Here is a 23043-nt window from a genome sequence, read left to right as displayed (position 1 = left end):
GTCTATATGAAAGGACTTAATCTCTTATAATGTTCTAACATCAATTATAGGACCAGCACCCTGAAATAGAATGAAGATCAGTGTCTGAACAACACCTTTTCCCCACTGAAGTTCTTAAAGCAACTCTCAGTTCTTTGCTATTTGGAAGAAATCTATCCAGTGTCTACAAGACCTTTTCTCTTTGCTATGTCTGAGAGGATATTATTTCCCTAGCATTAGGAATAACCCAGGAATATCTAGAAAAACCTTGTAGAGAGACTTGATATTTACTTTTGGGTTGCTCTGCAACTTTTCTCTTCTTACTCCTGCCCCTTGGATTAAGTATTTAGGTTTTCTCTCTACAGCATGGATGGATTTCGACTTGTGAAATTGAATGAGGTCATCCGGCAGGTAGACATTGTCATCACTTGTACAGGTAGGACTGTGACATCAGAATGGTTGGGGTTAAGGAGTATGACAGGGAGTAGAAGTAATGAAATTTAGTAAAAATATTCTAGGCAAACTAAAATACCCATGACTGAGATCAGAGTCTCCAGAACTGGTAGTTTATTAGTTTTCTAGCCTTCCTGGAGGGTGTAATCCAAGATGTAGCACAGGCATAAACTGACTATGTGGTGCTTTATCTTAAGCAATCAACTCCCCCAGCAGAATATGCAAAGATATTTCTTTGAGTGATAGCTTCATACAGGGGTGAGAGAAGAAAGAAGGTCTCTTTGCAAAATTTTACTTGGGGGTCCAGAGCTTAAATTTGTACCTCTAGTTTTGCCTCACCCTATCCATCTCCCAATAGTAGCTATGGATTTCCTTCTCAATTGGCCACAGGAATGGAAGCAGGGCAGACTAGTGAAAAGAGCACTTACTCCAAAGTGAGAAGATGTGTTCTAACCTCAACAGTTTACAACCTCTGTGATTCTAAAGGCAAGGCATCGAACATCACTGGGCCTCAGGTTCCCCAAGTTTAAAGTGAAAGGCCCTCTTAAGGGTCCTTCCAGCTCTCCATCTGGGCCCTTTTGGTCATGGCAACATCAAGGCAAAGTCATACATAACTGGGGGAGAAAGGGAGCTAATCAGATGAGCTCCCAAAAGAAGGTAGACAGAAGAAGAGCAGGCTTTCTTTTCCTGGACTCAGTCCATGTATTTTGTCTTTCTTCTTTGTAACATTACTACATGCCATAGAAATAGTCTCATTCACCTCTCAGTAGATATTTGAAATTGCAATTTGGAGGGCACATCCCAAATATTAAAATATAGATATGTCTTTATAGCCTCAGAGAAAGCTAGAGGAGAGGAAGAGATAGGAGAAGCTGTGCCTGCTTCATGTTTCTTACTCATTGCCTAAGTTTCTTTTTAAGGTAATAAGAATGTGGTGACAAGAGAGCACTTAGATCGCATGAAGAACAGCTGCATTGTTTGTAACATGGGACATTCCAATACTGAGATCGACGTGGTAAGATACACACAAGTTCCCTTCAGTTTAGGAAACATTTTCTGCTCCCTCCCAAGGGCTGCTACAGAGGTGAAAACCTGGAAGGAGGGGGAGGCAAAGGTCATTGTGCATCCTTAGTGGGGAGGACCTAACTGGTGTAATATAGGATTAATACTGCCATGTTTGCTTGGGGCAACCTGTCAGTTGCCCTGGATGGAATGTTGACTGTGGCATGAGCCACAGGGCAAGTACCAACTGCCAGTTGGACCCAGGGTATATAAAGCCCTGGAGACCCAGGGCTGGGTTCTGTTCCTGTCCCTACTTCTCTTCTCACCTTCACTTCTACCCCTTGGGGATCCAAGGTGGTTGGGAGGAGGAACGTGGGATCTTAGTTTCCTAGGCTAGGCAGGTTAGGAGAACTTTGCTGACCCAATAGGAACATCAATTAGATATACCCTATCAAGAGGTTGCTCTGTATTACCATCAAGAGATTATTTGTTTCTGTCTCAGGGCTGGTCCCTTGGGACAGATGAAGATCATAGCAAGGAAATTCATCAACATCCTGAACTTAGATCAAGAAGGCAGTACTAGACTAGATTCATAGGTTTCCTAACCCACTCTCCAAACCCTTTTCCCTAATCAACTTTCAAGTAAAACCTTAGTTTAACTTAAGAACTAGTGACTCCTACCTTCAACTTAGATCTAAGTAGACTGCTGTTCAAGATTCTAGGAGGGAGGCAGAGTAACTCCATTATTGTTAGACAGGAACCACACTTCCCTTCCTGTCTAATCTCACTATCAACCAATAGGAGTTACTTCCTCAGCCAGGTTAGAGACTGAAGGGAAATCTTCTTAAAGGGGTTTAGTCTTTGCCAAGGGAAATTACATCAGTTCCTTGGCTGGCTTAGGCACTGGGTGGTTGTCATTCCTACATCCAGCACCATCAGTAAACAGCTTGAGATTAAGCCACACTAGCTTCCTGACTGCTTACAGCTTTACCAACCTCAATCACTGATCCACCATTAAACCCTCATTACACTGGCTCTCCTACAGGGAGTTTACTTGCAAATTTGTGCTTTTTAATATTACAGAGTTCCTTCCCAAGTTAGGTATTTCATATGGGAGTCTTTGAGACTCATATTCCCATTCTTGTAGATGTAGATCTTGGAAGGTTTTAGCTCTTTGGCCTTTTACCTATTCAGCCACCCTCCAGAAGGTCTTTTTCTTTACGATGTCAACTAGGATCCTTGGTATTTATAACCATGACAGTGTTACTTCTGCATTATATTTTCATCAGACCTAGAAAATGTGTCATCCTGCCCCTCTTTCTTGACTCTTTATCCTAATTCTGTTCCTGAGGACATAATACTAGACCTCACCATGTTATTCAGAGTAGTGAATGAGAGATATCAGCTACTTACTTCCAAACTTGTCAGAGCCAGTGAAAGGACAACTTCTCTCACTCCAGCTTTAAATTCTTATTACATGTTTCTTCCACAGTTGTATTTCTCTGTGGGTACTTGTCTCAGGACTCTCATCACCATTGGGATATTCTGATTGCTCATCATTATTGCCTAGCAAGGAATTATTGATGTATTGAGAGTCCTTCTCCTTAACAGATAATATCTTCTTTATTCAGGTTGCTTTGTGTAACTCTGTTCTCTGCTCTTTGGTCATTAAAAAGATAATAAAAAGAGCTGAAAAATCGTTTTTATCAAGCCCTCCCTCTGTCTCTGGGGTGCCTAAGTGGTACAGTTCCACTGAGCTCTCCCATCATGTTCCAATTATTAATTTAGTTGGTTTGATTTTCTCACTAATTTCTTGTGTGCCACATAATTCCACTGCTGAAAGGTGAGATAATGAAATTTCTAAACCTCCTTGTCTCTGTCCCACCACCCCAGCAGCCCATGAAACATACAGAAGCATATATACCATATTAACCCTTCCCAAATCATTCTGGTTAGCTATTCCACAGATGAGAAGATCCCAAAAGGAGGGAATAGTCTTGCCCTAAAATCTGTTTAGAAATAATTTAGTCTGGTGAGGAAAAAGGAGTTATTTAAATCCTTATGAAGATTCCAAAATAATAATTATTTTTTCCATTTAATTTTATAGTGAGTATTTTTTATATATATACATGCATATTGTATATATGAAATAATTTTACTAGATGTTTTTAAATATGAAGAAACTGAGACAGACTACATGAGAAGTACTCACTCTAGTGGAAAGAATGCTGGACTTGGAGTCAGCAGAAACTTGGAATTGAATCCCACTTCTAACTCTTAACTGTGTGACCACAGGCAAGTCAAATAACCTCTCAGCCTCAGTTTTTTCAAATTGTGAAATGGGGATAACTGTCCCCATGGTACCTACTTAACAATGTTTTTATGAAAATCAAATTAGATAATACATGTAAAGTGCTTTGCAGACCATAACATTCTATTTTTGTAACAGGTACTATTATTGCTTAAGATTAACCTTGAATTATCCAAAGATCTCTGACCAGATCATAGTTTTCCTGATTCCTAGTTCAATGTTCTTTCCAATAAACCCTTCCGATATACTCTTATCCTCTTGGAAACTCCTAGAATTTCCTCAAAACAACAACAACAACAACAACAACAAAACAACTAGGGGTATATGTGCTTTATCTCCCCACATCCCAACCAGGATGTAAACAGCCTCTTAGAATAAAGGATAGGCTATCTGTTGGTTTTGAGGGTACTACTAGGCTAGCAGTATCACCAGCAATAAATAGATAGAAGCAAGTATCTTGCTACTTTAACCCCTTCCCAGTAACTGAATTACAAGAGAAATTCTTTATTCCTACTTCTACATTTTAATTTTAGGGAATTGTATACATGGCCTGACATCTTTGCCAGAATTCTATTTTCTACAAATTCATGGAACTTTGTATTTCCATAAAGAAGAGACAAACATTTAGGACTGTGGGTTCCATTCCAAGAAGCTTTGGTTCTCTGAACCTTAAGGCCAACAGAGTGAAGAGTGAAATTTTTTGCCCATGATTATTTCTTTCTTTCAGAGTGGTGCTTTCACTTATGGCAGTACTTGGCATCAGTGTAATCTATTATCAGTATCAAGAATGCAAACTTCAAAAACTATTACACATTTCTATAACCTCAGGGATCCACAATAGCCTAAGAGTTACAATACCATAATGTTTTAGGTAGTGGCTTTATGTTTTCTCTGTGTGCCATGCCATAGGTTTTAAAACTCACTATCCTCAAGGGGATGGTTTGACTCTTGAGAAAAACAGTGCTCACCATTCAAAATCATAAAGACCTTATTTGTTCCACAGTGCTATACACTATTAATAGTAGTATCTCAGGACAGTTAGGTAGCACAGAGGATAGAGCACCAGGCCTAGAGGCAGAAGGACCAGGGTTCATATATGACCTCAGATACTTTCTAGCCATTGTAACGATTAAAAATGAGTTCAAAGTCCCCCACATGTCCACAGGAAGTTGTCATATATCTACATATCTCGAGGCTTAAAACCTCTAAATGGTGTCCCAGAAATTCTAAATAACACACCATGTGATCCTGAGCAAATCACTTAACTCTGATTGCTTAGCCCTTGCTGCTCTTAGTTGTTACTAAAACAGAAAATAAGGGTTTAAAAAATAGTAATATCTATATATTAGTAATATCTATAAGTATAGTTAGCTGAAGAAGGTTATCTTTACAGATAATGACTTTCCCGAGAGGTAGGTCCACTCAAGAAAATTAAATTAATTCCTGGAGATATTCCCATTAAGTTATGATAGCCTATTGAAACATCCTTCTTCCATAGAGCTACTAAATGGAATGACAGCCTCATGTCAGTGGGTCTGTACATCTCATCTGTTCATTTCCCTTTTCTCTGAAGTCTACTCTATATTTTGGTGTTCAGCTACTGTGAGTAATTGTCATTGCTCTTTGTGAGGATTTGGGTCACTAATAACCATTGAGGTTCTCTGGACAAGTATACCGACTGAGAGGGCTTGGCAGGAGGTAGTCGGACTGTGCAGGCATCATTCTAGTTCTTTAAAACATAGAACTAGGCAAGAGAAAAATCTGGTGGAGAGCTTGGACCCCCTCAAATTCCAGCTACAGAAGGTTTAGGAAGAAAGCAAACAGAAAGATAAATGGAATGCCATCATTTTCAAGCCATCCTAAAATGTTTAATAGTGGCATCAGTCAACTAGCACTAAGCAAGAGACAGCTTATGGTCAAATAAGGCAATCTCAAATGTGGCTGTGGCCTTCATGCCTCTAACTCACTATTGATTTTTGTTTTATTTTGGACCAGAGTTGTGATTTTATTTTCGAAGGAGACTCCCTCTACCAATGTAGGTCAGGAATTGCTCTGCTATTCATAGGGTTAAAGAGTAGCCTGGAGCACTGAGAAGTTAGGTGGCTTACCAAGGGTCACAGAACCAGTATGTGCCAGAGGTAGGATTTGAAATAAGGCTAGCGTTTCTGTCCACCATGCCATACTACCTCGTTTTCCCTTTAATAATCCATTTATTTGAATTATTTTCAGATCTATTTACAGTTGTTTTATACAACTCATCAAAGTAATAAATTCCAGTTTGTCACTCAGTGGGCTATCCTAAATATACTTTTGCATATAGTAATATAACTGCCAAATGGACCAAAATACTGGACCTAAGGAGCAGACCTTTTATATTCTGGCTGCTAGAATAATAATAGTTTGGAACACAGAGATCTTTCCCCTTCCCCTTAGTAGTTTTCATCCTTGTCTTTTAAGAGGAAGACAATACAGAACTATTGAAAGAAAAAAATTATATTACCTTGAGTCTATGCTAGTAGTTTTTATACTGATTGCTTCTGCTAATAAACCATTACTCTCCTGCTCTGAATATACAATGTGCAGATAATTTTACTTTTATCATTGAGCAATTTTTTAAGGGCATCTACAATTTAGGGCAGTGTGTGTGTGTGTGTGTGTGTGTGTTATAAAAATATAAGGGGACTCACTATCCCTTCAAAGTTGGATTCCCCAAGATAATGAGACATAGGGCCAGAGACATGGCCTACAGCATGCTATGAATAGGGCTCAGCTTTCTCTAACTTAACATTATCCAACTTTAGTCCCTTTCTTCTCCTGTGTCCCCTCAGAACTTATGTATTTAGATTGTACTATATTAATTTTCTCTTGTTTATATGTCTTACTTGTAAGTATTCTTAAGGATTTTTTGCATACATTCTGTGTCTCCACATAAATTTTAAGCTCTCTTGTGGCCAAAACAATGTCTCTGCTTACTTTTATTTTTCCATAGCACTTTAGACTGTGCTCAGAAGGCAGTGGAGGCCTGGTATTGACTGGGGTTTGACAAACTGAGTGAGCTCCCTGGGCTTAGATTTAATCTAAAATGGAAGAGTCCCCAACAGCCTAAGACAGGGCCTTCCTATCTGGCATGGCATTTGCTTCCTTCAGTTTGCCATTTGAAATGTTCCCTCTCTTTGCATCTCCCCATCCTTGATGGTGGGACTTGCTGTCCTAATGAGATGTTTCCTACATGTATTCTAGGCAAGTCTTCGTACCCCAGAGCTGACCTGGGAGCGAGTGAGATCTCAAGTTGATCATGTAATCTGGCCAGATGGAAAGAGAATAGTGCTCTTGGCAGAGGTAAGCAAGCCTAGAAGATTCTAACCTTGGGACACAATAGTGGTAACAGAGCTGGGCAAGAACTGGAAAGAGGCCTCCAAGGTTCTTCCGTACCTCCTTTCACCCTTTCCATAGTGCCAGTTTCTTAAGTCAAAGATTTAACTACTTTACCCATGACTTGTATTTCTAATTGTGAAATGTCTTTTCATTCAGCAATTAAGAACCTATTTTAGTTCCCCACTTTTCACCAATTATCCTGTCTCCTCATGTCACTCGGCAGGTTGAGTCACACAATGACTATTGCCATAGAAAGAATTAATGGATAGAACCAGAGCTGTTTGTGAGATGCTCTCAAAGTGGTTATGTCATTTGTGGGAAGATTTAAATAGTTTTAGTGAACATGAAGCATAGATATTCCTGGCCGTAACCAAGACTACACTAAGCAAGTTCTGAAAACCACAGTCTTGATCTCCTATCTCACCTCTCTGCCCCCTTAAAACTAGTTAATATAAGGATGCTGAAGGTTTTAGTAAATAGTAATTGGTTAATAGAGTGATAATTCCCAATCTTAGGCCCTATCCAACCCGTTGTCATTCTCATCTCTGACCCTTGTATTCCCAGGCCAGTGCTCTCTACCTTTTACCCTTCCCCATGCCTTTTCCCCAACACCAGACTCTCTGCTGCTTTGCTGATTCCCCTTCAATCTAGCCCAAATCCTGTTTGCTCTGGTTACTCTAGGCAAGAAATAGGGAAATAGCAGAGGTGTTATAGCCATTTCCCTACATTTCCATTTTCCAAAGCTCTGTGTGCTTTATTTTGCTGTTATTTAAAAAAAATAAATTTAAAAACATTTAAGCTGTAGCCTCCAGAATCTGGAAACATGGAAGTTTGGGGGTTTTTTCTCCTTTTCGTGGTCCGCCCTCATCTGAACCTACCTTCCTGACTATAATAAGATTACCTAGCTTCTTTCTTCTTCACAAAATGAATGGAATATGGGATATTTAAATCTGTACCTTTGATGTCGATTTGACGTCAGCTTCCTATCTGGTGACTTATTTCTAGTTGGCTCAGGAAGACCCACCTAGCAATTTTGAAGACAAAAGCAAGCAGTGCAATTGTTCTTGACTGTTAGTGTTCAGAATTGAGGAGAAGGGTTGTTAGGCTTCCCAGGAAACAAAGTGTGTGTGTGTGTGGGGGGGGGCAGTGCGGCAGATTTCTGGCACGTCCATTCCCTACAAGCACTCATTCTAATAGTCAGAGCCCACTTAGACTCAGTAGACCAACTGAAGAGAATGGTAGGAAGGCAACTTTTCAAGAAAAAAGCTTTCCAGAGTTTCTGGAGCCCAAAGAGGCAGCTGGTTCAGGATGACCAGATCTTGTTCCTCTTTGCTTCATTTCTCCATCCAGGTTTATTTTACTGGTGCTCCTAAGCAATAATTAAATCAGCAAGTGGCTTGGTTTTTAGTACACATTGTGTCTCCCAGCCTAGTGCTAATAGTTGTGGCAGGCTTTCCCTTTTAGCTCAACTAGTTGTGAAATACTTGTCTGTGGCTAATATTTGAAAATATTTGGCTCTAGTTGTCCTGTCCCTTCCATCACTCTTTTATTTATTTAAAAAATCTTTATCATCTGTCTTAGAATCAATACCATGTATTAATTCCAAGGCAGAAGAACAGTAAAGACTAGGCAATGGGGTCAAGTGACTTGCCCAGAGTCACATAGCTAGGAAGTGACTGAGGCCAGATTTGAACCCAGAACCTCCCGTCTCTAGGCCTGGCTCTCAATCCACTGAGCCACCTAGCTGCCCACTCCCTTCCATCACTCTTCAAAGGTATATGTGCAGGTATGGTTGGCTGCCACAATACCTGTGCATCTCCATTGCTCCCTAGGGCCGCCTGCTGAACCTCAGCTGCTCAACAGTGCCTACATTTGTGCTCTCCATCACTGCCACCACTCAGGTGAGGCCAATGAATGAAGGATGGGCTTCCTTGGATGGTAGATGTTAGCACCCCAGGCCTGGTGTGAGTAGTCAGGGAATCACTGCCTCTGCTTTCTTTCCAGGCTCTGGCCTTGATAGAGCTTTACAATGCCCCTGAAGGACGCTATAAACAAGATGTCTACCTGCTGCCCAAGAAAATGGGTAAGGATGAGCCCTGTCCAGCACAACTGGGGACAAAGCAGCCTCAAGTTAGGAGATGAAGCAGTGTCTGGGTAGCTAAGCTCCTCTTTGTCGGCCAGGGTGTGCCTCCATGTTGATGTCAAAGAAGGGAGACGAGGAGGTGGGAGGATTTGTGGTAGGCGGAGCATTTTCACACTTAAGGCATTTTCTGTTGCAATAGCCTTAAAGAGGAAAAGACAATGCTTCTGCTGTCCACCTTTAAGTGATACTTGTCCTATCTCCTCTGCTTTGCTCCCTTTGTTCTGGGCTGCTGATAGCCCTAAATCAAACCCCTTTCTGACTAAACATCTCACCGTCCCAGTCCTCATCTCCAGCTTAAGAGTGATTATCAGTGTTCTTAAAGGTGAAACAAACTTTATTTTTAAAAGGTGTCCAACCTTTCTCAAACACCTAAAGAGATTCAGTATTTTTCTAGACTCCTGATATAACTCAAGTTAAGAAATGGTTTTGCTTTTCTCTACCAATCCCTATCAATGGCTGCTAGTAAGTCAATTGAGACTATATTACTGTCTTAAGTACTCTGAAGTGGTAAAGAACTAAGGACAAAGGCTTCATTAAGTTTGTGATCTGATCACAACCAAATAAAGGCACAAAATGACATGAGCAGCATATGTGGACATGCTGACTGGCCTGCCTGGTACATGAGCAGTGGGAAACTTGGAGCCTTTATCTTTCTTAGTGATTTTCCCCCAGAAACTCCCTAGAATCATCTTTGCCATTCAATAAAAGGGAAAACAGATCCATAATGCCTCCAAATGCCTCAGAGCTATTCTTTGGGTCCCAGGCAGGCCTGGCATTTAGACTCAGTCTTCTGGAGCTTCTGGACTCAGTTCTATTGTTAGCTCCTGAACCTCCACCATTTCTCTAGATGCTACCAACTACTTCCCCATACCTGTCTCTGTTAGAAAGGAACAAAAACTCTTAACTAGTAGCACTCAGCTCAAGGCTGAAAGCCAAATATGTATCCCAGCTAAGGAGTAGTAAAAGGAAGATGAAAAGATGTGAGGGGTAAGGAGGGATGTTATAATAGGACAGAGGAGAATTGGTCACTTAGCCCCAGAAACTAAAGTAGATCACTAGGATTGGGTTGGAAAGGGTGATTGGAAAGTGGAGGTCCAAACTTACATGCTGCTGGTTCTGGGGGCCCTTCCAGATGAGTATGTGGCAAGTCTTCATCTGCCCACCTTTGATGCCCACCTGACTGAGCTGACAGATGAGCAGGCCAAGTACCTGGGCCTCAACAAGAATGGGCCCTTCAAACCCAACTACTACAGGTGACTTGGACTCCTGGCAGGGAGGGAGGCCTTTGGGAAGCCCCTGGATTCTTAGTCTTTTCTGCTAAGCTTCAGTAATCCCCAAATGGGGCACCTACTGATCCAAGGCTTTCCCTATGGGAGGAGAGGGGGCATTTTCCAGGCTAGTGCTCCCAATACTATGTCCCCCTATATGGAGAAGCCTGGGTCTTTTTCACTGGTGTGACAAGGGGCCGTTACCCACTCCCCAAATAAGATTTGGGACACTCGGGAGGAACCCTTTTGTCTATTTCCTATTGAGTCTGTGCTTGCCCATTTCTTCCAGCAGACAGACTGCTCACATCCCAGCAGCCCCAGTACCTGATAGCCTCATCTTCTTTTGTTTCTTTTTCCCTCTAGATATTAAGTTCCTGTAACTGAAGCCAGAAGACGTTTTAAGAAACAGGACCCCAATTCTTTTCTCCTCTACTGTACAGGACAAAACCCAGCAAGCTGCTTCCCTGGTCAGAGCTGCCAGCCATGCTCACCCCATAGACCATGTGTTAGATTATTTATTTATTAAAACTAGAATCCTGTGCCCTCAGCCTCAGCCCATGGTGTGGTTACTGCCCTGAGGGCTGTGAGAGCCACAGAGGATGGGCTGGGAGGAAAGAAGGAAGAGGGTGTGGGGAATCTCCTCACCCCCCACCCCCTGCATCTTCAGCATCATTCTCCATTAGTTTTGAAATTTTTGTGATGGCCATGTGTCTGTTGTCCAGGGTACTTTTACCATTCAGGGATTCCAGAGTCTTTGTCTCTTAGGGATTTGGGGGGGAGTTTTGTGACAGATCTTCAGTAACTGACCCTCTATCCTTCCCCAGGTGAGGCCTCTGGAAAGCCACTTAATCAGCATGGCCCCAGGGCCTCAGCCTTGGCCAGCACTATCACTGCCTTCTCTGAAAAAGCTATTGAGAGGGAAGGGTGACAGCTTCAGCAAACCCCACAAAAAATTAACTCTACCTGCCTCTATTGGGGGTCCCCTTCCTTATCTAAGACTCTTTCTAATATGTTTGTGACCATTTGGACATTGATTCTCAGGAGACTGTGCCTCCATGACTTTCTCAGCAGCTCTGGTATTGCTTGGATCTTTTTCTTAAACCAGCTTTCCAACTCAACCAAAGCTCTGCTCAGGAAGTGGGAACCAAATCCATGAGGGTCTATCACTCTGTTCTCATGCCATATGGTTGGATAGCATCTCAGGAAGCCCCTCTAGGCAAAATTGGAACAATCTCGGAGGAGAATTTGGAAGACCATTTCTCTCCTTCTTCCTGTTGCTGCCCAGAATTGCCTCTGAGATTGAGCAAGGAAAGAATATGCATTACTCAGGCAGCTAAAGTGTGTTTGGAGTTCAGAAATGGACTCCCGGGTTCTCAGACCTGCAGCTTAGCAAATTTGGGGCACTTTCTAAAGGGGCTAGGAATTTTTGTCTCCTGGGGGATTTTCAGTTTGATTAACTGGCTGAGCTGTTTATAAGTATCGCTGGGCATCCATGTCCAGGGGATCACAGCTAGTTTGATTAGTTTTTCTTCATCAAACATTTATCCCTATGGCCATTACCATTGATGGAGCCAAGATCCAGTTTCTCTGCTGTCTGACTTGTGTCCTTTCTTCTCTGCCAAAATATCTCTGCCTGGCCTCTTCCTTCTCTTTTTCCCATCCCCAATCAATCCTCTGTTAACTCTAAGAATCCTGTTGCCTATCATCTAGGGGTGGTTTCTGGGGCAACCTCAATATCAAGTAGACTTTATCATGGGACTCCATAACTCATTCCATTGACAGATTCAGCTTTGGTTCTTCCCTGGAAATACCCAGTGCTGGTACTAGTCTGGACTAGGATTAATGACATTGTTAGGGTGGACCTAAGGTAGCCCCAGCTATCTTTGACTATTTGAGAACTTCAGTCCTATCTGAAAATGACCATAAACCATCAGTTTGGTTTTAGAATTCATCTGGACTACTTCTGCTCCTTCAGATCAGATTTGACCCAGATCAGCTTTCCCAGGGCTACACTAATCTAGTTCTCTTGCCCTACTCCACCCCTTCAGGCCTTACCTAGTCTTCATCTTTTACCCTCAGGGCCAGCCTGGAAGTGACCTTACCTTTGAAGATATGGAGAGGAGAAGCTTAGACAAGTGATCATTCACCTCAGTAAAACAGATTTGTTTGTTTCTAATCCACAAACCCTGGTCCTTCAGGGTGATGTTAGAATTTTTAGAGAGATCCCACTTTATGCTTTTGGTACTTTAGGGTATCCCCTCTGAACCCTACTGCATTTCCCTCTAAGGAAGATCATAAAAAACATCTAGATTCTTCAGCAGAAGGTTCCTTCTCTCCTATTCCCTATACCCCATCTCCTCTACTTGTTTCTGTGTTTTATAGGTACTTACTGGTTCCCCTGGTTCTCCCAGACAGAGCTCCATCAGTCAGACACCTTGGACTCTGATATTCCCTTGAATCAGAAGCCCCAGTCTAGTTCTGGTCTACTGTTTTCCAGGGCCTGTCTCTTTGTCGAGCCTTGCACCTGGAACTTAAAGATCATGGACTACCCAACTTTGTTAAGGAAGCCCCTTGTGTTATACATTACTTTAAATGAGTAAGGTGGTGCCCTCGGTTCCCAGGTTAAGTGGCTAATGCTGTCATCCAGAGTAGTCTGAGTTTTAGATAGCCTCTCTCAACATCTCCTGGAGCCCTGACCCATTAGCCCTAGACAGGAGCCAAGAACAGGTGCCCTTAGTTTCAGGTTTGGGAGCACCCTTTGTTGTCTACCTTGAGTTTAGGACCTGTCAGATCATTGCTTCGGGTGCACAGCCTAGTTGTCTGGAAACAAGGGAAAGAGCTACTTGTTCTGTGTCTGGCTCAAGCATGTTGGAGGTGCTGTTCTCATCATTGAACTTATCGATTCTCAACCCTTCTCTTAACTTCTATGTAGATATTTATATATTTTTTTTAAATAAGAAAAACTGAATATCCCACCTCTCCTCCCACTTCTGAGCACAGCTCTCCATGGCCATGCACTCCTCTAAAGCTTTTTCTGCTGCTGGCTTCTCTCTCAACAGATCGAGAATTGCTGCTATGCTCCTATGGTTGTCTCAGCATTAACTCTGTCATGATTTTTAAAAAGAAATCAAAATGCATTGTTGCATAAAGCTTTTTAATTAAAAAATTAGGAAAGGAAAATAGGTAACACCAGCAAATTATCTGTGGACAAGTCATTCAATTCTGAACTAAATATATATATAGAGATAGATATATACATATATATCACATAAAATAATCATCTAATTCTTGTTGTCATTCTACTAAAAAGAAATAAAATTTCTGAGGATCTACCATTCCAAAAGACTGTTGGAAATCTTCATGTCTAAGTGATTGTATTAGATCAGCAATAACTATTCTGTAATCTCAAAACACAAATAAAATGTTCTTAAATTGATATTGATTTGGTCCTCTTGAGTGCATTCACTGTTGCTGTCAACTAGAAATCTGGTTAGAAAGTGAGGGGGAAGCCCTGAATCTGGGCAGAAAATTGAAAGGCCAAATGTTGGGCCAAATTGTGCCAGCCTAGGCCTGGGGTCTACCAGTTTCTCATTGCCTCTTTCTTTTTTGGGATTCAAAACTCTAGGGTAGTGATGGTGAACCTTTTAGAGATGGAGTGCCAGGTCCCGTCCCCATCCCACCCTTCAGGCCAAGTACCATTGAGTGACAAGTGATGTGCCCCACCTCTTAGCCCAGACAGGGGAGAGAGGAAGCGCTCCCATTGGGTTGCTGGGCAGAGGGCAGGGAATGTGAAAAATGTCCTCAGGCACATGGGGAGGGGAGTCCCTCTGGCTTTCTAGTGACAAACTGGCAGGGAACTGCAGGTGTGCCCACAGAGAGGGCACACATTCCATAGGTTCACCATCACTGCTCTAGGGGTTGTGGTCAGGGCTTCGCTCTTCCAATGGAAGGAGAGAGCCAATATCCCTGGGCGTAAAACCAGAAGGGAAACCACTGCTTATCACCCAGCTAAAATTCTGTCTTCTGCCTCACATTTTCTTAGAGTCCTTGGTCTTGATTGTTCTTCACTTTTATTACATTCTACTACTTAAATGTACAAAGCATATCCCCCTTTTAGATTATAATCAGTCTGAAGGTGAAGACTGGCATTTTTCACCGTTGTTTTCCCAGGGTTTAGCACAATGCCTTACATTTGGTAGGTATTTACCAAATTTGATTTTAATTGAAAGGAAGCCTATTGAGGGAGAAGAATCAAAGAGTGGGATGGGAGAAATCCAAGGAATTTTTCTATCCAAACCAGTACCAGATAATACACTTAACTGCCTGTTATTCATTTCATTGAGGCAGAAGCAGGTGAATATATTTTTGTGGTCAGCCTGTAACTTACTCCATGCCATGCCCACAAGATGATTATCTTCATCCCTGGATCTTCTCATTCATTATCCCTGTCATCCTTGTTTCCCTCCATCCAGACTGAAGGCCAGTTGATAGAATGCACTCAACTATTTGTACTAATTCTAGACTGGGCTCAAGGTCTTCTCCAAAACTACACTTCAGGGAAGAAGGAGATGAAAGCAAATTGTAATGATCCTTTTTTTCCTAGATCCCCTTCTTGGCATTATACCAAATGATTTGAAGTCAATTTGAAAATTATTTAGTGGAATTCTCAAGAAATCTGAGCTTGATGCCATGCATTTTTGATATTAGGAAGGAAAATCACAGCTAATTCATCTGATAAAAGGATTCAGAAGGACTATAACATCACATATTTAGATATGGCTAAATATCAATTTATTTGAGAAAGAGCTGGAAGAGATTCTCTGGGAAGGAGTAGGACAAAAGGTAGGGAAAATGGGGTCCAGTTTGTTGTAAAACCAAGAGATAGAATTTTTTTTTTACATTTTCCTTAAAAGAACTAGAGGTTTTAGTGGACTATGAATTAAAATGTCAGTGGTGTGATAGGGAATAGGAACTGGACCTGTGGTTTCACTGGGTAGAAGACCCTTTGTCTATCTGGGCACCTTCTCTGCAATTGACCTGGAGGTAATTTGTCCTGGATCACACAGTATGTAACAGAGGCAGGACCTGAATTCAAGTCCTTCTGGCTTGGAGGCAAGATCCCAATCCACAATATTTCTGCACTCAACAAAGTGACATATGGCAATTTAAAAAGTTAGTGTGATTTTGTTGTTGTTCAGTCATGTCCAACTTTTTGTGACCTCATTTGGAATTTTCTTGGCAAAGGTACTAGAGTGGTTTACCACTTCCATCTCCAGATCATTTTACAGATGAGGAAACTGAGACATTAAGTGACATGCCCAGAGTTAACCAGCTAGTAAGTGCCTTAGACTGGATCTGACCTCTGATCTCCCTGGCCCAGAACTCTTATCTACTGTGCCATTGGTGCAAAACTAAAGCTGTTGTACTCCGCCAAAATCAGATAATATCCAAAATATTTTGTGTTCTAGTGCTTAGCACAGCATCAGGCACACAGTAGAAGTTTAATAGATGTTTGCTGATTGATTATTTCCTTCTGGGCCTCCTAATTCAGGAATAACATCGATAATTTGGAAGAAGGTAACCAGGAAGTTATGGACCTCTCGGTAGTTGATGCTATATGAAAATCGAATAAGGGAACTAGGGATATTTAACCTAGAAAAAGAAGACTCAGGGAGACCTGATAGTTGTCCTCAATGAAAACATTCAAGCAAAAACTGGTTGACTGCTAGTCAGGAATATTGTGGAAGGAATTCTTAATCATGGACAATTTGTTCTCTGGCCTCTTAGATCCCTACCACCACCACGATGAACTGAATCAAGACTTGGTTCCAGGCTAAATATTTCTCCACCTTAGAAGCAGAGTCTATCCCTCAAAAGCTTGGAAGTCCTGTAGGTAACAGTAATTGGGAGTCTGGATCTGATTTCCAACAATAACTCACTCCAGCACCTTCTGTGCCTCATCTTTTATGATTATTGTCCTTCCTACTGGAAAAGGACCAAAATGACATCACTGGTGCTATTTTTTGACTCACGAGTATGAGGCAGAGTTCCATAAAGTTATGAGCCTCTCTCTTCCAGTCATTGAAGTGCAGTGGCAAGACAGAAGTCAGGACATCTGGTGATAGCTCAGGATGCAAAGGATACCCTTGGCTTCTTTGATATCTAACCAAGCACTAAACTCTCCACAGTGCACCACCTTTGTGGCTGCCATTGGAACAAATTGTTCTCTTCTGCTTTTTCTGTTGAAGGAAGTCTTTACATGACTGGGGCAGACACCCACTCCTGCTCCCCCACCCCCTAACTCACTGGGGTTGAGGCCTGTCAGTTTCATAAAGTGATCTTAGAATACCAATCAAACCACCTGCACCAATTATCTCAGCCTAAGTACTAATGAAGCTGAATGAAGCCATAGACCTAACTACTGTAGCTATTCCACCTGCATCCCCTACCTAACCTCTGCCTTTGCAATGTCCATGTAATTTAGAAAGCACCTGCTTACACTTCAGGCTAGTACTACCGGTCATTTGAGCACAATAGTAATGGAGGCCTGATGCTTGTGCTCAAGGGCTTTATCTAGTAGGAATATTGATCTAAAACTTTATGTATAGCAACAGCACAGGATCATCAAAGTAGATGGGTCAGAGGCCAGACTGTGTGATCAATTCCTAGATGTCCATAAGGTGCCACAGTCATCATGGATATCTCTTGGTATCACAATTCCTTCATTGGCAAACTAAAAAATGTTGAATCTGAGCCAATACCTATAACTAGAGTTTGTGGTCTCTGTTCTCCCTGCCAGGAGATTAGGACTTCCCAAATTAGCCTTCCCTTCTCTCAGCCCCAGGCTCCATTCCTGGGCAGCTCTCCTGCTTCCTCCTTCCCCTCACCACCCCCAGGATCCAGCATGGCAAGTATTATATATCTTGGGTCCATAATAAGTAAGAGCAGATGGGCATATGTTTGAGGGCCCTTGCATCTGATCTCTTCTCTACCTTTCTGGAAAAACTGAGATCAGACAAAAATGTCTAAAGAACTTTATAGGGATATCTAAGTAGTATAGTGAACAGAGCACCAGGCCTGGAGTTAGGAGGACCTGGATTCAAATCAGGCCTGACACAAGTTATGTGAATCTGGGCAAATCATTTAAACCCAATTGCCTACCCCTTGCCCTTCTGTCTTAGAGTTGGCAAGTAAAGATTGAAAAAAAAATTTAAAGAATTTTATAAAGTGGTTTTCATCATAATAATCCCCCCACCCAAGTACCTAGGTACTCATATGTCCTTGAGAAAATCCTAATTTCTGTTTCTTCAACTGTAAAATGAGGTGGGTTGACGAGGTAGTACAATTGTCCACCTTTAGAAAATGAAGAAGCTGAGCCTGTAAGATGCTTCATAGGATCTAGAACAGGAAGGGACTGCAGAGGTCTTCCAGTCCAATCTCAGTTTACAGAAGTTATTTGTTTCCCAATTAAGGTTGTCCAAAGTTAGCAAAGGTGGGATTAAAATCCAAGTTCTGGAATCCAAACCTAGGGCTATTTTCTACCAAGAGATGCAAAATGCCTAAGTTCACACAATGAGTTCATGGAAGACCTGGGACTCAAACCCAGGCTTTCCAACTTCCAAGTCCAGTGCTCTTTTCACTAGGAAAACTAGGTTTCCTTTCTATTTAAGAAAGAGGGGACACTTGGAGGAAGCAGGAAAAGAGGTTACTACCAGAACTGACTAGCCCATTCTGTTGTCTCTGCTCTACTGCTGATTGGTTTAGCAAGTAAAGAAAAGCATGGAGCTCTGGGAGTTGCCGGTCCTTGCTGGCGTTCTCACCCCAGGAGAACAGAAATGGGGGAAAAAAGGAAGGCAGAATAATTAGTTCTTTAATAAGAGGCACTCGTGGGTTGTGCTGTGGCAGGTTTTTCACATTGAGTGGGGCTAGGCGTGGGTTGTGTCCTGTCCCTCAACAGCCTCCCTTTTTTTCCTCACAATGAATCGTAAAGCAAAGTTTGTCTCTTTTGGAATCTGACTTATTTAACAACAAAAAAAGACAAAGACAAAGCTTTGGCCTAAAGCCTGGTGCTTCCTTAGAAATCATGGCCTAGTCTGTGAAAGGTGTGTGGAGAGAAAAGAGGGGAGGAAAGGAAAAAAAGAGGAAAAGGATGGTGATACTTATTTGTCTTTTGACACCCCTTCCCCACCCCCTCATCTGTATTCTTCCACTGTTCTGGAGGAAGAAAGAGGAAAGGAGGGAGAGAAGGAGGGAGGGAGGGAAAGAGTGGATATAACAAGGGCATGGCCCATAGAAAGACATTGCCCTGGGTCCTGGGCTTTTACTTTCATATCCCATCCAGCTGTCCACCCAGATCCCATTCCATTTGTGGACCAACATCAAAATACACACATCTCCTTCTCCAATGCCCCCTATCCCACTTTCCACCTTTTACTCTGGGCACATTAATGGATCAATATTGCCCTAGAAATTGATTATGCAGAGCAAAACTCAAACTTCCTTCCCTGGCCCACCATTCCCCTATATATGTTGTTTTCTCTATTAGAATGAAAATCAGGGTCAGCTAGATGGCTCAGTGCAAATAGAAGAGGTCCTGGATTCAAATCTGACCTCAGACACTTCCTAGATGTGTGATCCTAGACAAGTCACTTAACCCCATTGCCTAGGCCTTACCACTCTTCTCCCTTAGAACAATGTATAGTATTGATTCTAAGACAAAGTTAAGGGTTAAAAAAAAAAAAATTCAAATGCCTTCAGAGCAGGGACTATCTCTTCTTGGGCATTTGTATTCTAAGAGATTTTTAGCACAATAGCTGGTGCATGGTAACATTGATAAATGTTTTTTCATTCTTTCATTTTTTAAATCATATTATTTATGGGAAAGGATTCACAGAGAAGGATACTGGGGGTGAAGGAAGAATTAAAGAAGGGAAAAAAAAGATAAACTAGGACACAAGAAAATTGGCATGACCAGACCACTTGTCTTTCAAAGATCACCATGCACTTCTTTTGATCCATGCTATTTATAAATTAGAATCAGACCATCTCAGAGTTGGAAAGTACCTTAAATATCACCTGAATTCAAACCTCTCTCTATAATTCCTTTACAACTTCTGCTTAAATATATCTAGTTCAAGGAAAATTCACTCCCTAACAAGGCAAGACTGAATAGCTCTTGGCACTGGATAGGTTCAATAGGTTGATCATCTATTACAAGTAGCCCTAAAGCAATGATGGTGAACCTATGGCACAGGCACCCAAAAGGGCACACAAAACCTTCTCTGTGGGCACATCTGCAGTCACCTGCCAAACTTATAGAAAGCTGTCCCCTTCCCTCTCTCCATGTGCCTGAGGACTTTCCTCATTTCACCTGCCCCTCTGCCCAGCACCCAATGGGAGCATTTCCTCTCTCCACTGTCTGAGGTAAGGGAGGGCAGGGGGGGCAAGGGGGGGCATAGCACTCAGTTGGAAAGGTGGGGGCAGGACCCAGCACTTCATTTCTAAAAGGTTGGTAGAGCCGAGTCAGTGAACCAACACAACTGTTCTAAAAGACTATTGGGATTGTGCAAGATAAGTTATTAAATTGTTCTTACTTTTTGATCCAGAGATCCCATTATTATGTTTATATTCCCAAGAGGTTAACAAAAAGCAAAAAAAGACCCAAATATTTAAAAATATTCATAGCTGCATTTTTTATAATAAAAATCTGAAAACAAAATAGATTCCTGGTGTTTTAGCCTGGGAACAATGGAGGAAACTGAACAACTGTATAGAATATCCTTGTTCTAGAAGGAACAAGTCTTGAGATTTCAGAGAAATGGAGGAAAATTTGTTTGAAGTGATGCAAAGGGAAGAAAATGTATTTCTTTCCTAGAGCACAGAAGACAGAATAGCAATTCTCAGGCTGATGTTTCCAGCTTTGTCAAGAACCTCATAAGTCTGAGGCACTGGGAGCTAAATATGCTAAATATATGGGTGTGGGGGTGGCAGCTAGGTAGCACAGTGGATAGAGTGCCAAGCCTGAAGATGGGAGGACCTGGTTCAAATGTGGCCTGGGTGACCCTGGGCAAGTCACTTAACCCTGATTGCCTAGCCCTTGCTGCTTTTCTTAGAATTTGTACTAAGACAGAAGGCAAGGGTTTAAAAACTAAATGTGTGGGTATGCAGTTCAGTTTTCTTCATATACATGCATGTGTATATATGCACATATATACTACAGACTATGCATGAAAAAGCAACAAAACACAGGTGAAAGGATAAAAGATCTTATTCCCTTTCAAGAGTGATACTGTTCCTCTACAATATTTAAATTAAAGGATATAGGGGGCAGCTGGGTAGCTCAGTGGATTGAGAGCCAGACCTAGAGATGAGAGGTCCTGGGTTCAAATTTGACCTCAGACACTTCCCAACTGTGTGACCCTGGGCAAGTCACTTGACCCCCATTGCCTACCCTTACCACTCTTCTGCCTTGGAGCCAATACACAGTATTGACTCCAAGACGGAAGGTAAGGGTTTAAAAAAAATTTTTTTAAGGATATACACCCTTCTGTTAATCATCAGCAAACATCAAAGGTAGAAAGTTAAGCTTAATTATTAGTCTAGTCATTCAAGAGCTTTTGTTTAATGCTTTTAGGGAAATGGAGAAAGAGGGTTATTGGAATTGTCGAATATACTCTTTTGTGTCAAAGCAAAATGTATCTGTATTTGAGGTAATCATAGGAGCCCTACCCGGTTCCACTCTGGCAGGAGTACTCCCCAATAGAATTGAGCCCTATGATTGGACCATTTCTGATAACATGTGTCTTGGCCTCTTGCTGAAAGTATTTTCAAACGGGTTCCTGGTTGGTCCTTTGGTCTCCATGATGGAGCTTGAGGGAAAAGGGCAAAGAGCATTGGCCTCTGAACAGAAAAAGCTGACTTTGTAAACTTTCCAGTAAGAGAAAATTTCTGCTGTTGCTCTCTCTTCCTGTCTGTCAAGCATGTCAAAACTTTTTAAGCTTTCTCTATTACTTCCACCAACATGAGAATGGAATTTTTTTTCTCTAGAAAAAAACTCGGTAATAAATATGTTTGCCCAGTAGCCTGGGCCCCCAGTATCCGGCTCCCTCTTCTCCTCTGTGTTAAAGTTACCCATGAGAGTTCCTAGAGCACAGGTGATTGGACAGCAATCCTGAGGCTGGTGTTTCCAGCCTTGTTGAGAACTTCCTGAGTTTGAGGTTGGGAGTGCCTGGATCCACATACTAGTTGCTGAGCAGGTGATCACAACAACAACAACAACAAAAACATCATATAAGAGATAATCATCACAGCCAAGAAGATGGGGAAAAAAGTCCTGCCCCGTCCTGCCAGAAGATCCTAAGACAGTGAAGACCTTTTCCAAGGTGAAAGTGTCTGTTCAGCAGTCCTACAAAATGTTTCATGTTCTAATATTTTAAGTATCATTTCCCCCAGGAGGATTTATGTAATAGGCAATATTCTCCCAGGAGGACAATGCTAAAATAGTGTCTGGATGTTAAATGGATTATTGCATTTTGCTTTAAATGTTTGTTCATTTGTACTTATCAGCTTTTTGTGTTTTAAGCATTTCTTTTATGGTGGAAATAAATAGCTGTCCCATAGCTGATCTACTTTGTATTGTTGAATTTGAACTTGGGAAGGCTCCTCAGTGGCGGAGAGTGAAGAATCCCCACTATGATGTACCTGCCAAGTGGTCATTCAGCCTCTGCTGGGATACCTCCAAAGGGGAGGAACCCACCATCTCTCGAGACAAGCCATTTCCCTCTTAGACAGCTCTCGTTGTTAGGAAGATCTTCCTGACGTGAAATCTAAATTTGCTTCTGCAGTTTCCATTTCTTACTCCTGGGTCGACTCTGGGATCAGAGTAAGACTCAGCCTTCCTGCGCCCGAGTCCTTTAGATATCTGAACAAAGCGTCCTGTGCCACCGAGGCCAGGTAATCAGTTCCTTCAAACGATCAAGTACTTCGGTGAGGGAGAGGAAAGGTGGCCCTGAAGCTATTTAGCTGTGCGACCTTAGGCTTCCCATGTCAGAACCCTAATTTATTCAGCAGGGAAAAGGGTCCCTCGGGTCCTTCTTTGCAGTAGGAGAGGAAGGGCCGTCTGGGGACAATCGCCAACTGATGCTTACTTGAAAAGCCCATTTCCAGCTGGGGTGGGGGGAGGGAAATGGCAACTTACAATTCCCCCCATTTTGAGTTGCGGAGGCTCCCAGCTGGGAAGGGCTGGCCTAGGGGGGCTAGTGGAAGCAGAGAAGTACCCTAGCCCGGGGCTGAACAACTCAAAAAACTGAATGAGCCCCAATCCCCGCCCTGAACATCCGGACAGCCAATCCTGACTGAGGGGTGGAGCTGCCATTAGTTTTCCGTGGCCAATAAGGGATGGGGGTGGGGCCTGGGGGGGGGGGACCCAGGGTGTTGAGGGGGAAGGCTACCCTGGGCGTGCTGCTGCCCTGATAGCTTCTTGCTGAGCTGGCTGAGCAGTAGCCCGGAGCTGC

At 42.3% G+C, this 23043-nt stretch overlaps 1 protein-coding gene across 1 annotated transcript in view; it reads left to right on the top strand.

Moving 5' to 3' along the window:
* The window catches only part of AHCYL2 (adenosylhomocysteinase like 2), a 40784-nt gene extending 30264 nt beyond the window's left edge, over positions 1-10520 (top strand). Inside the window, exons 11-16 of the mRNA XM_044679544.1 lie at positions 345-415; positions 1353-1447; positions 6986-7084; positions 8953-9021; positions 9125-9203; positions 10396-10520. Coding sequence (XP_044535479.1) covers positions 345-415; positions 1353-1447; positions 6986-7084; positions 8953-9021; positions 9125-9203; positions 10396-10520 — 538 coding nt within the window. The remainder of the gene's footprint in view (positions 1-344; positions 416-1352; positions 1448-6985; positions 7085-8952; positions 9022-9124; positions 9204-10395) is intronic.
* Positions 10521-23043: the final 12523 nt, after the last annotated feature.

Source organism: Gracilinanus agilis, chromosome 5 (assembly GCF_016433145.1).
Source record: "Gracilinanus agilis isolate LMUSP501 chromosome 5, AgileGrace, whole genome shotgun sequence".
NCBI classification, from domain to species: Eukaryota; Metazoa; Chordata; class Mammalia; order Didelphimorphia; family Didelphidae; genus Gracilinanus; species Gracilinanus agilis.
Note: the sequence above shows the minus strand (reverse complement) of the source record. Positions and strands in the feature narration are given on the sequence as shown.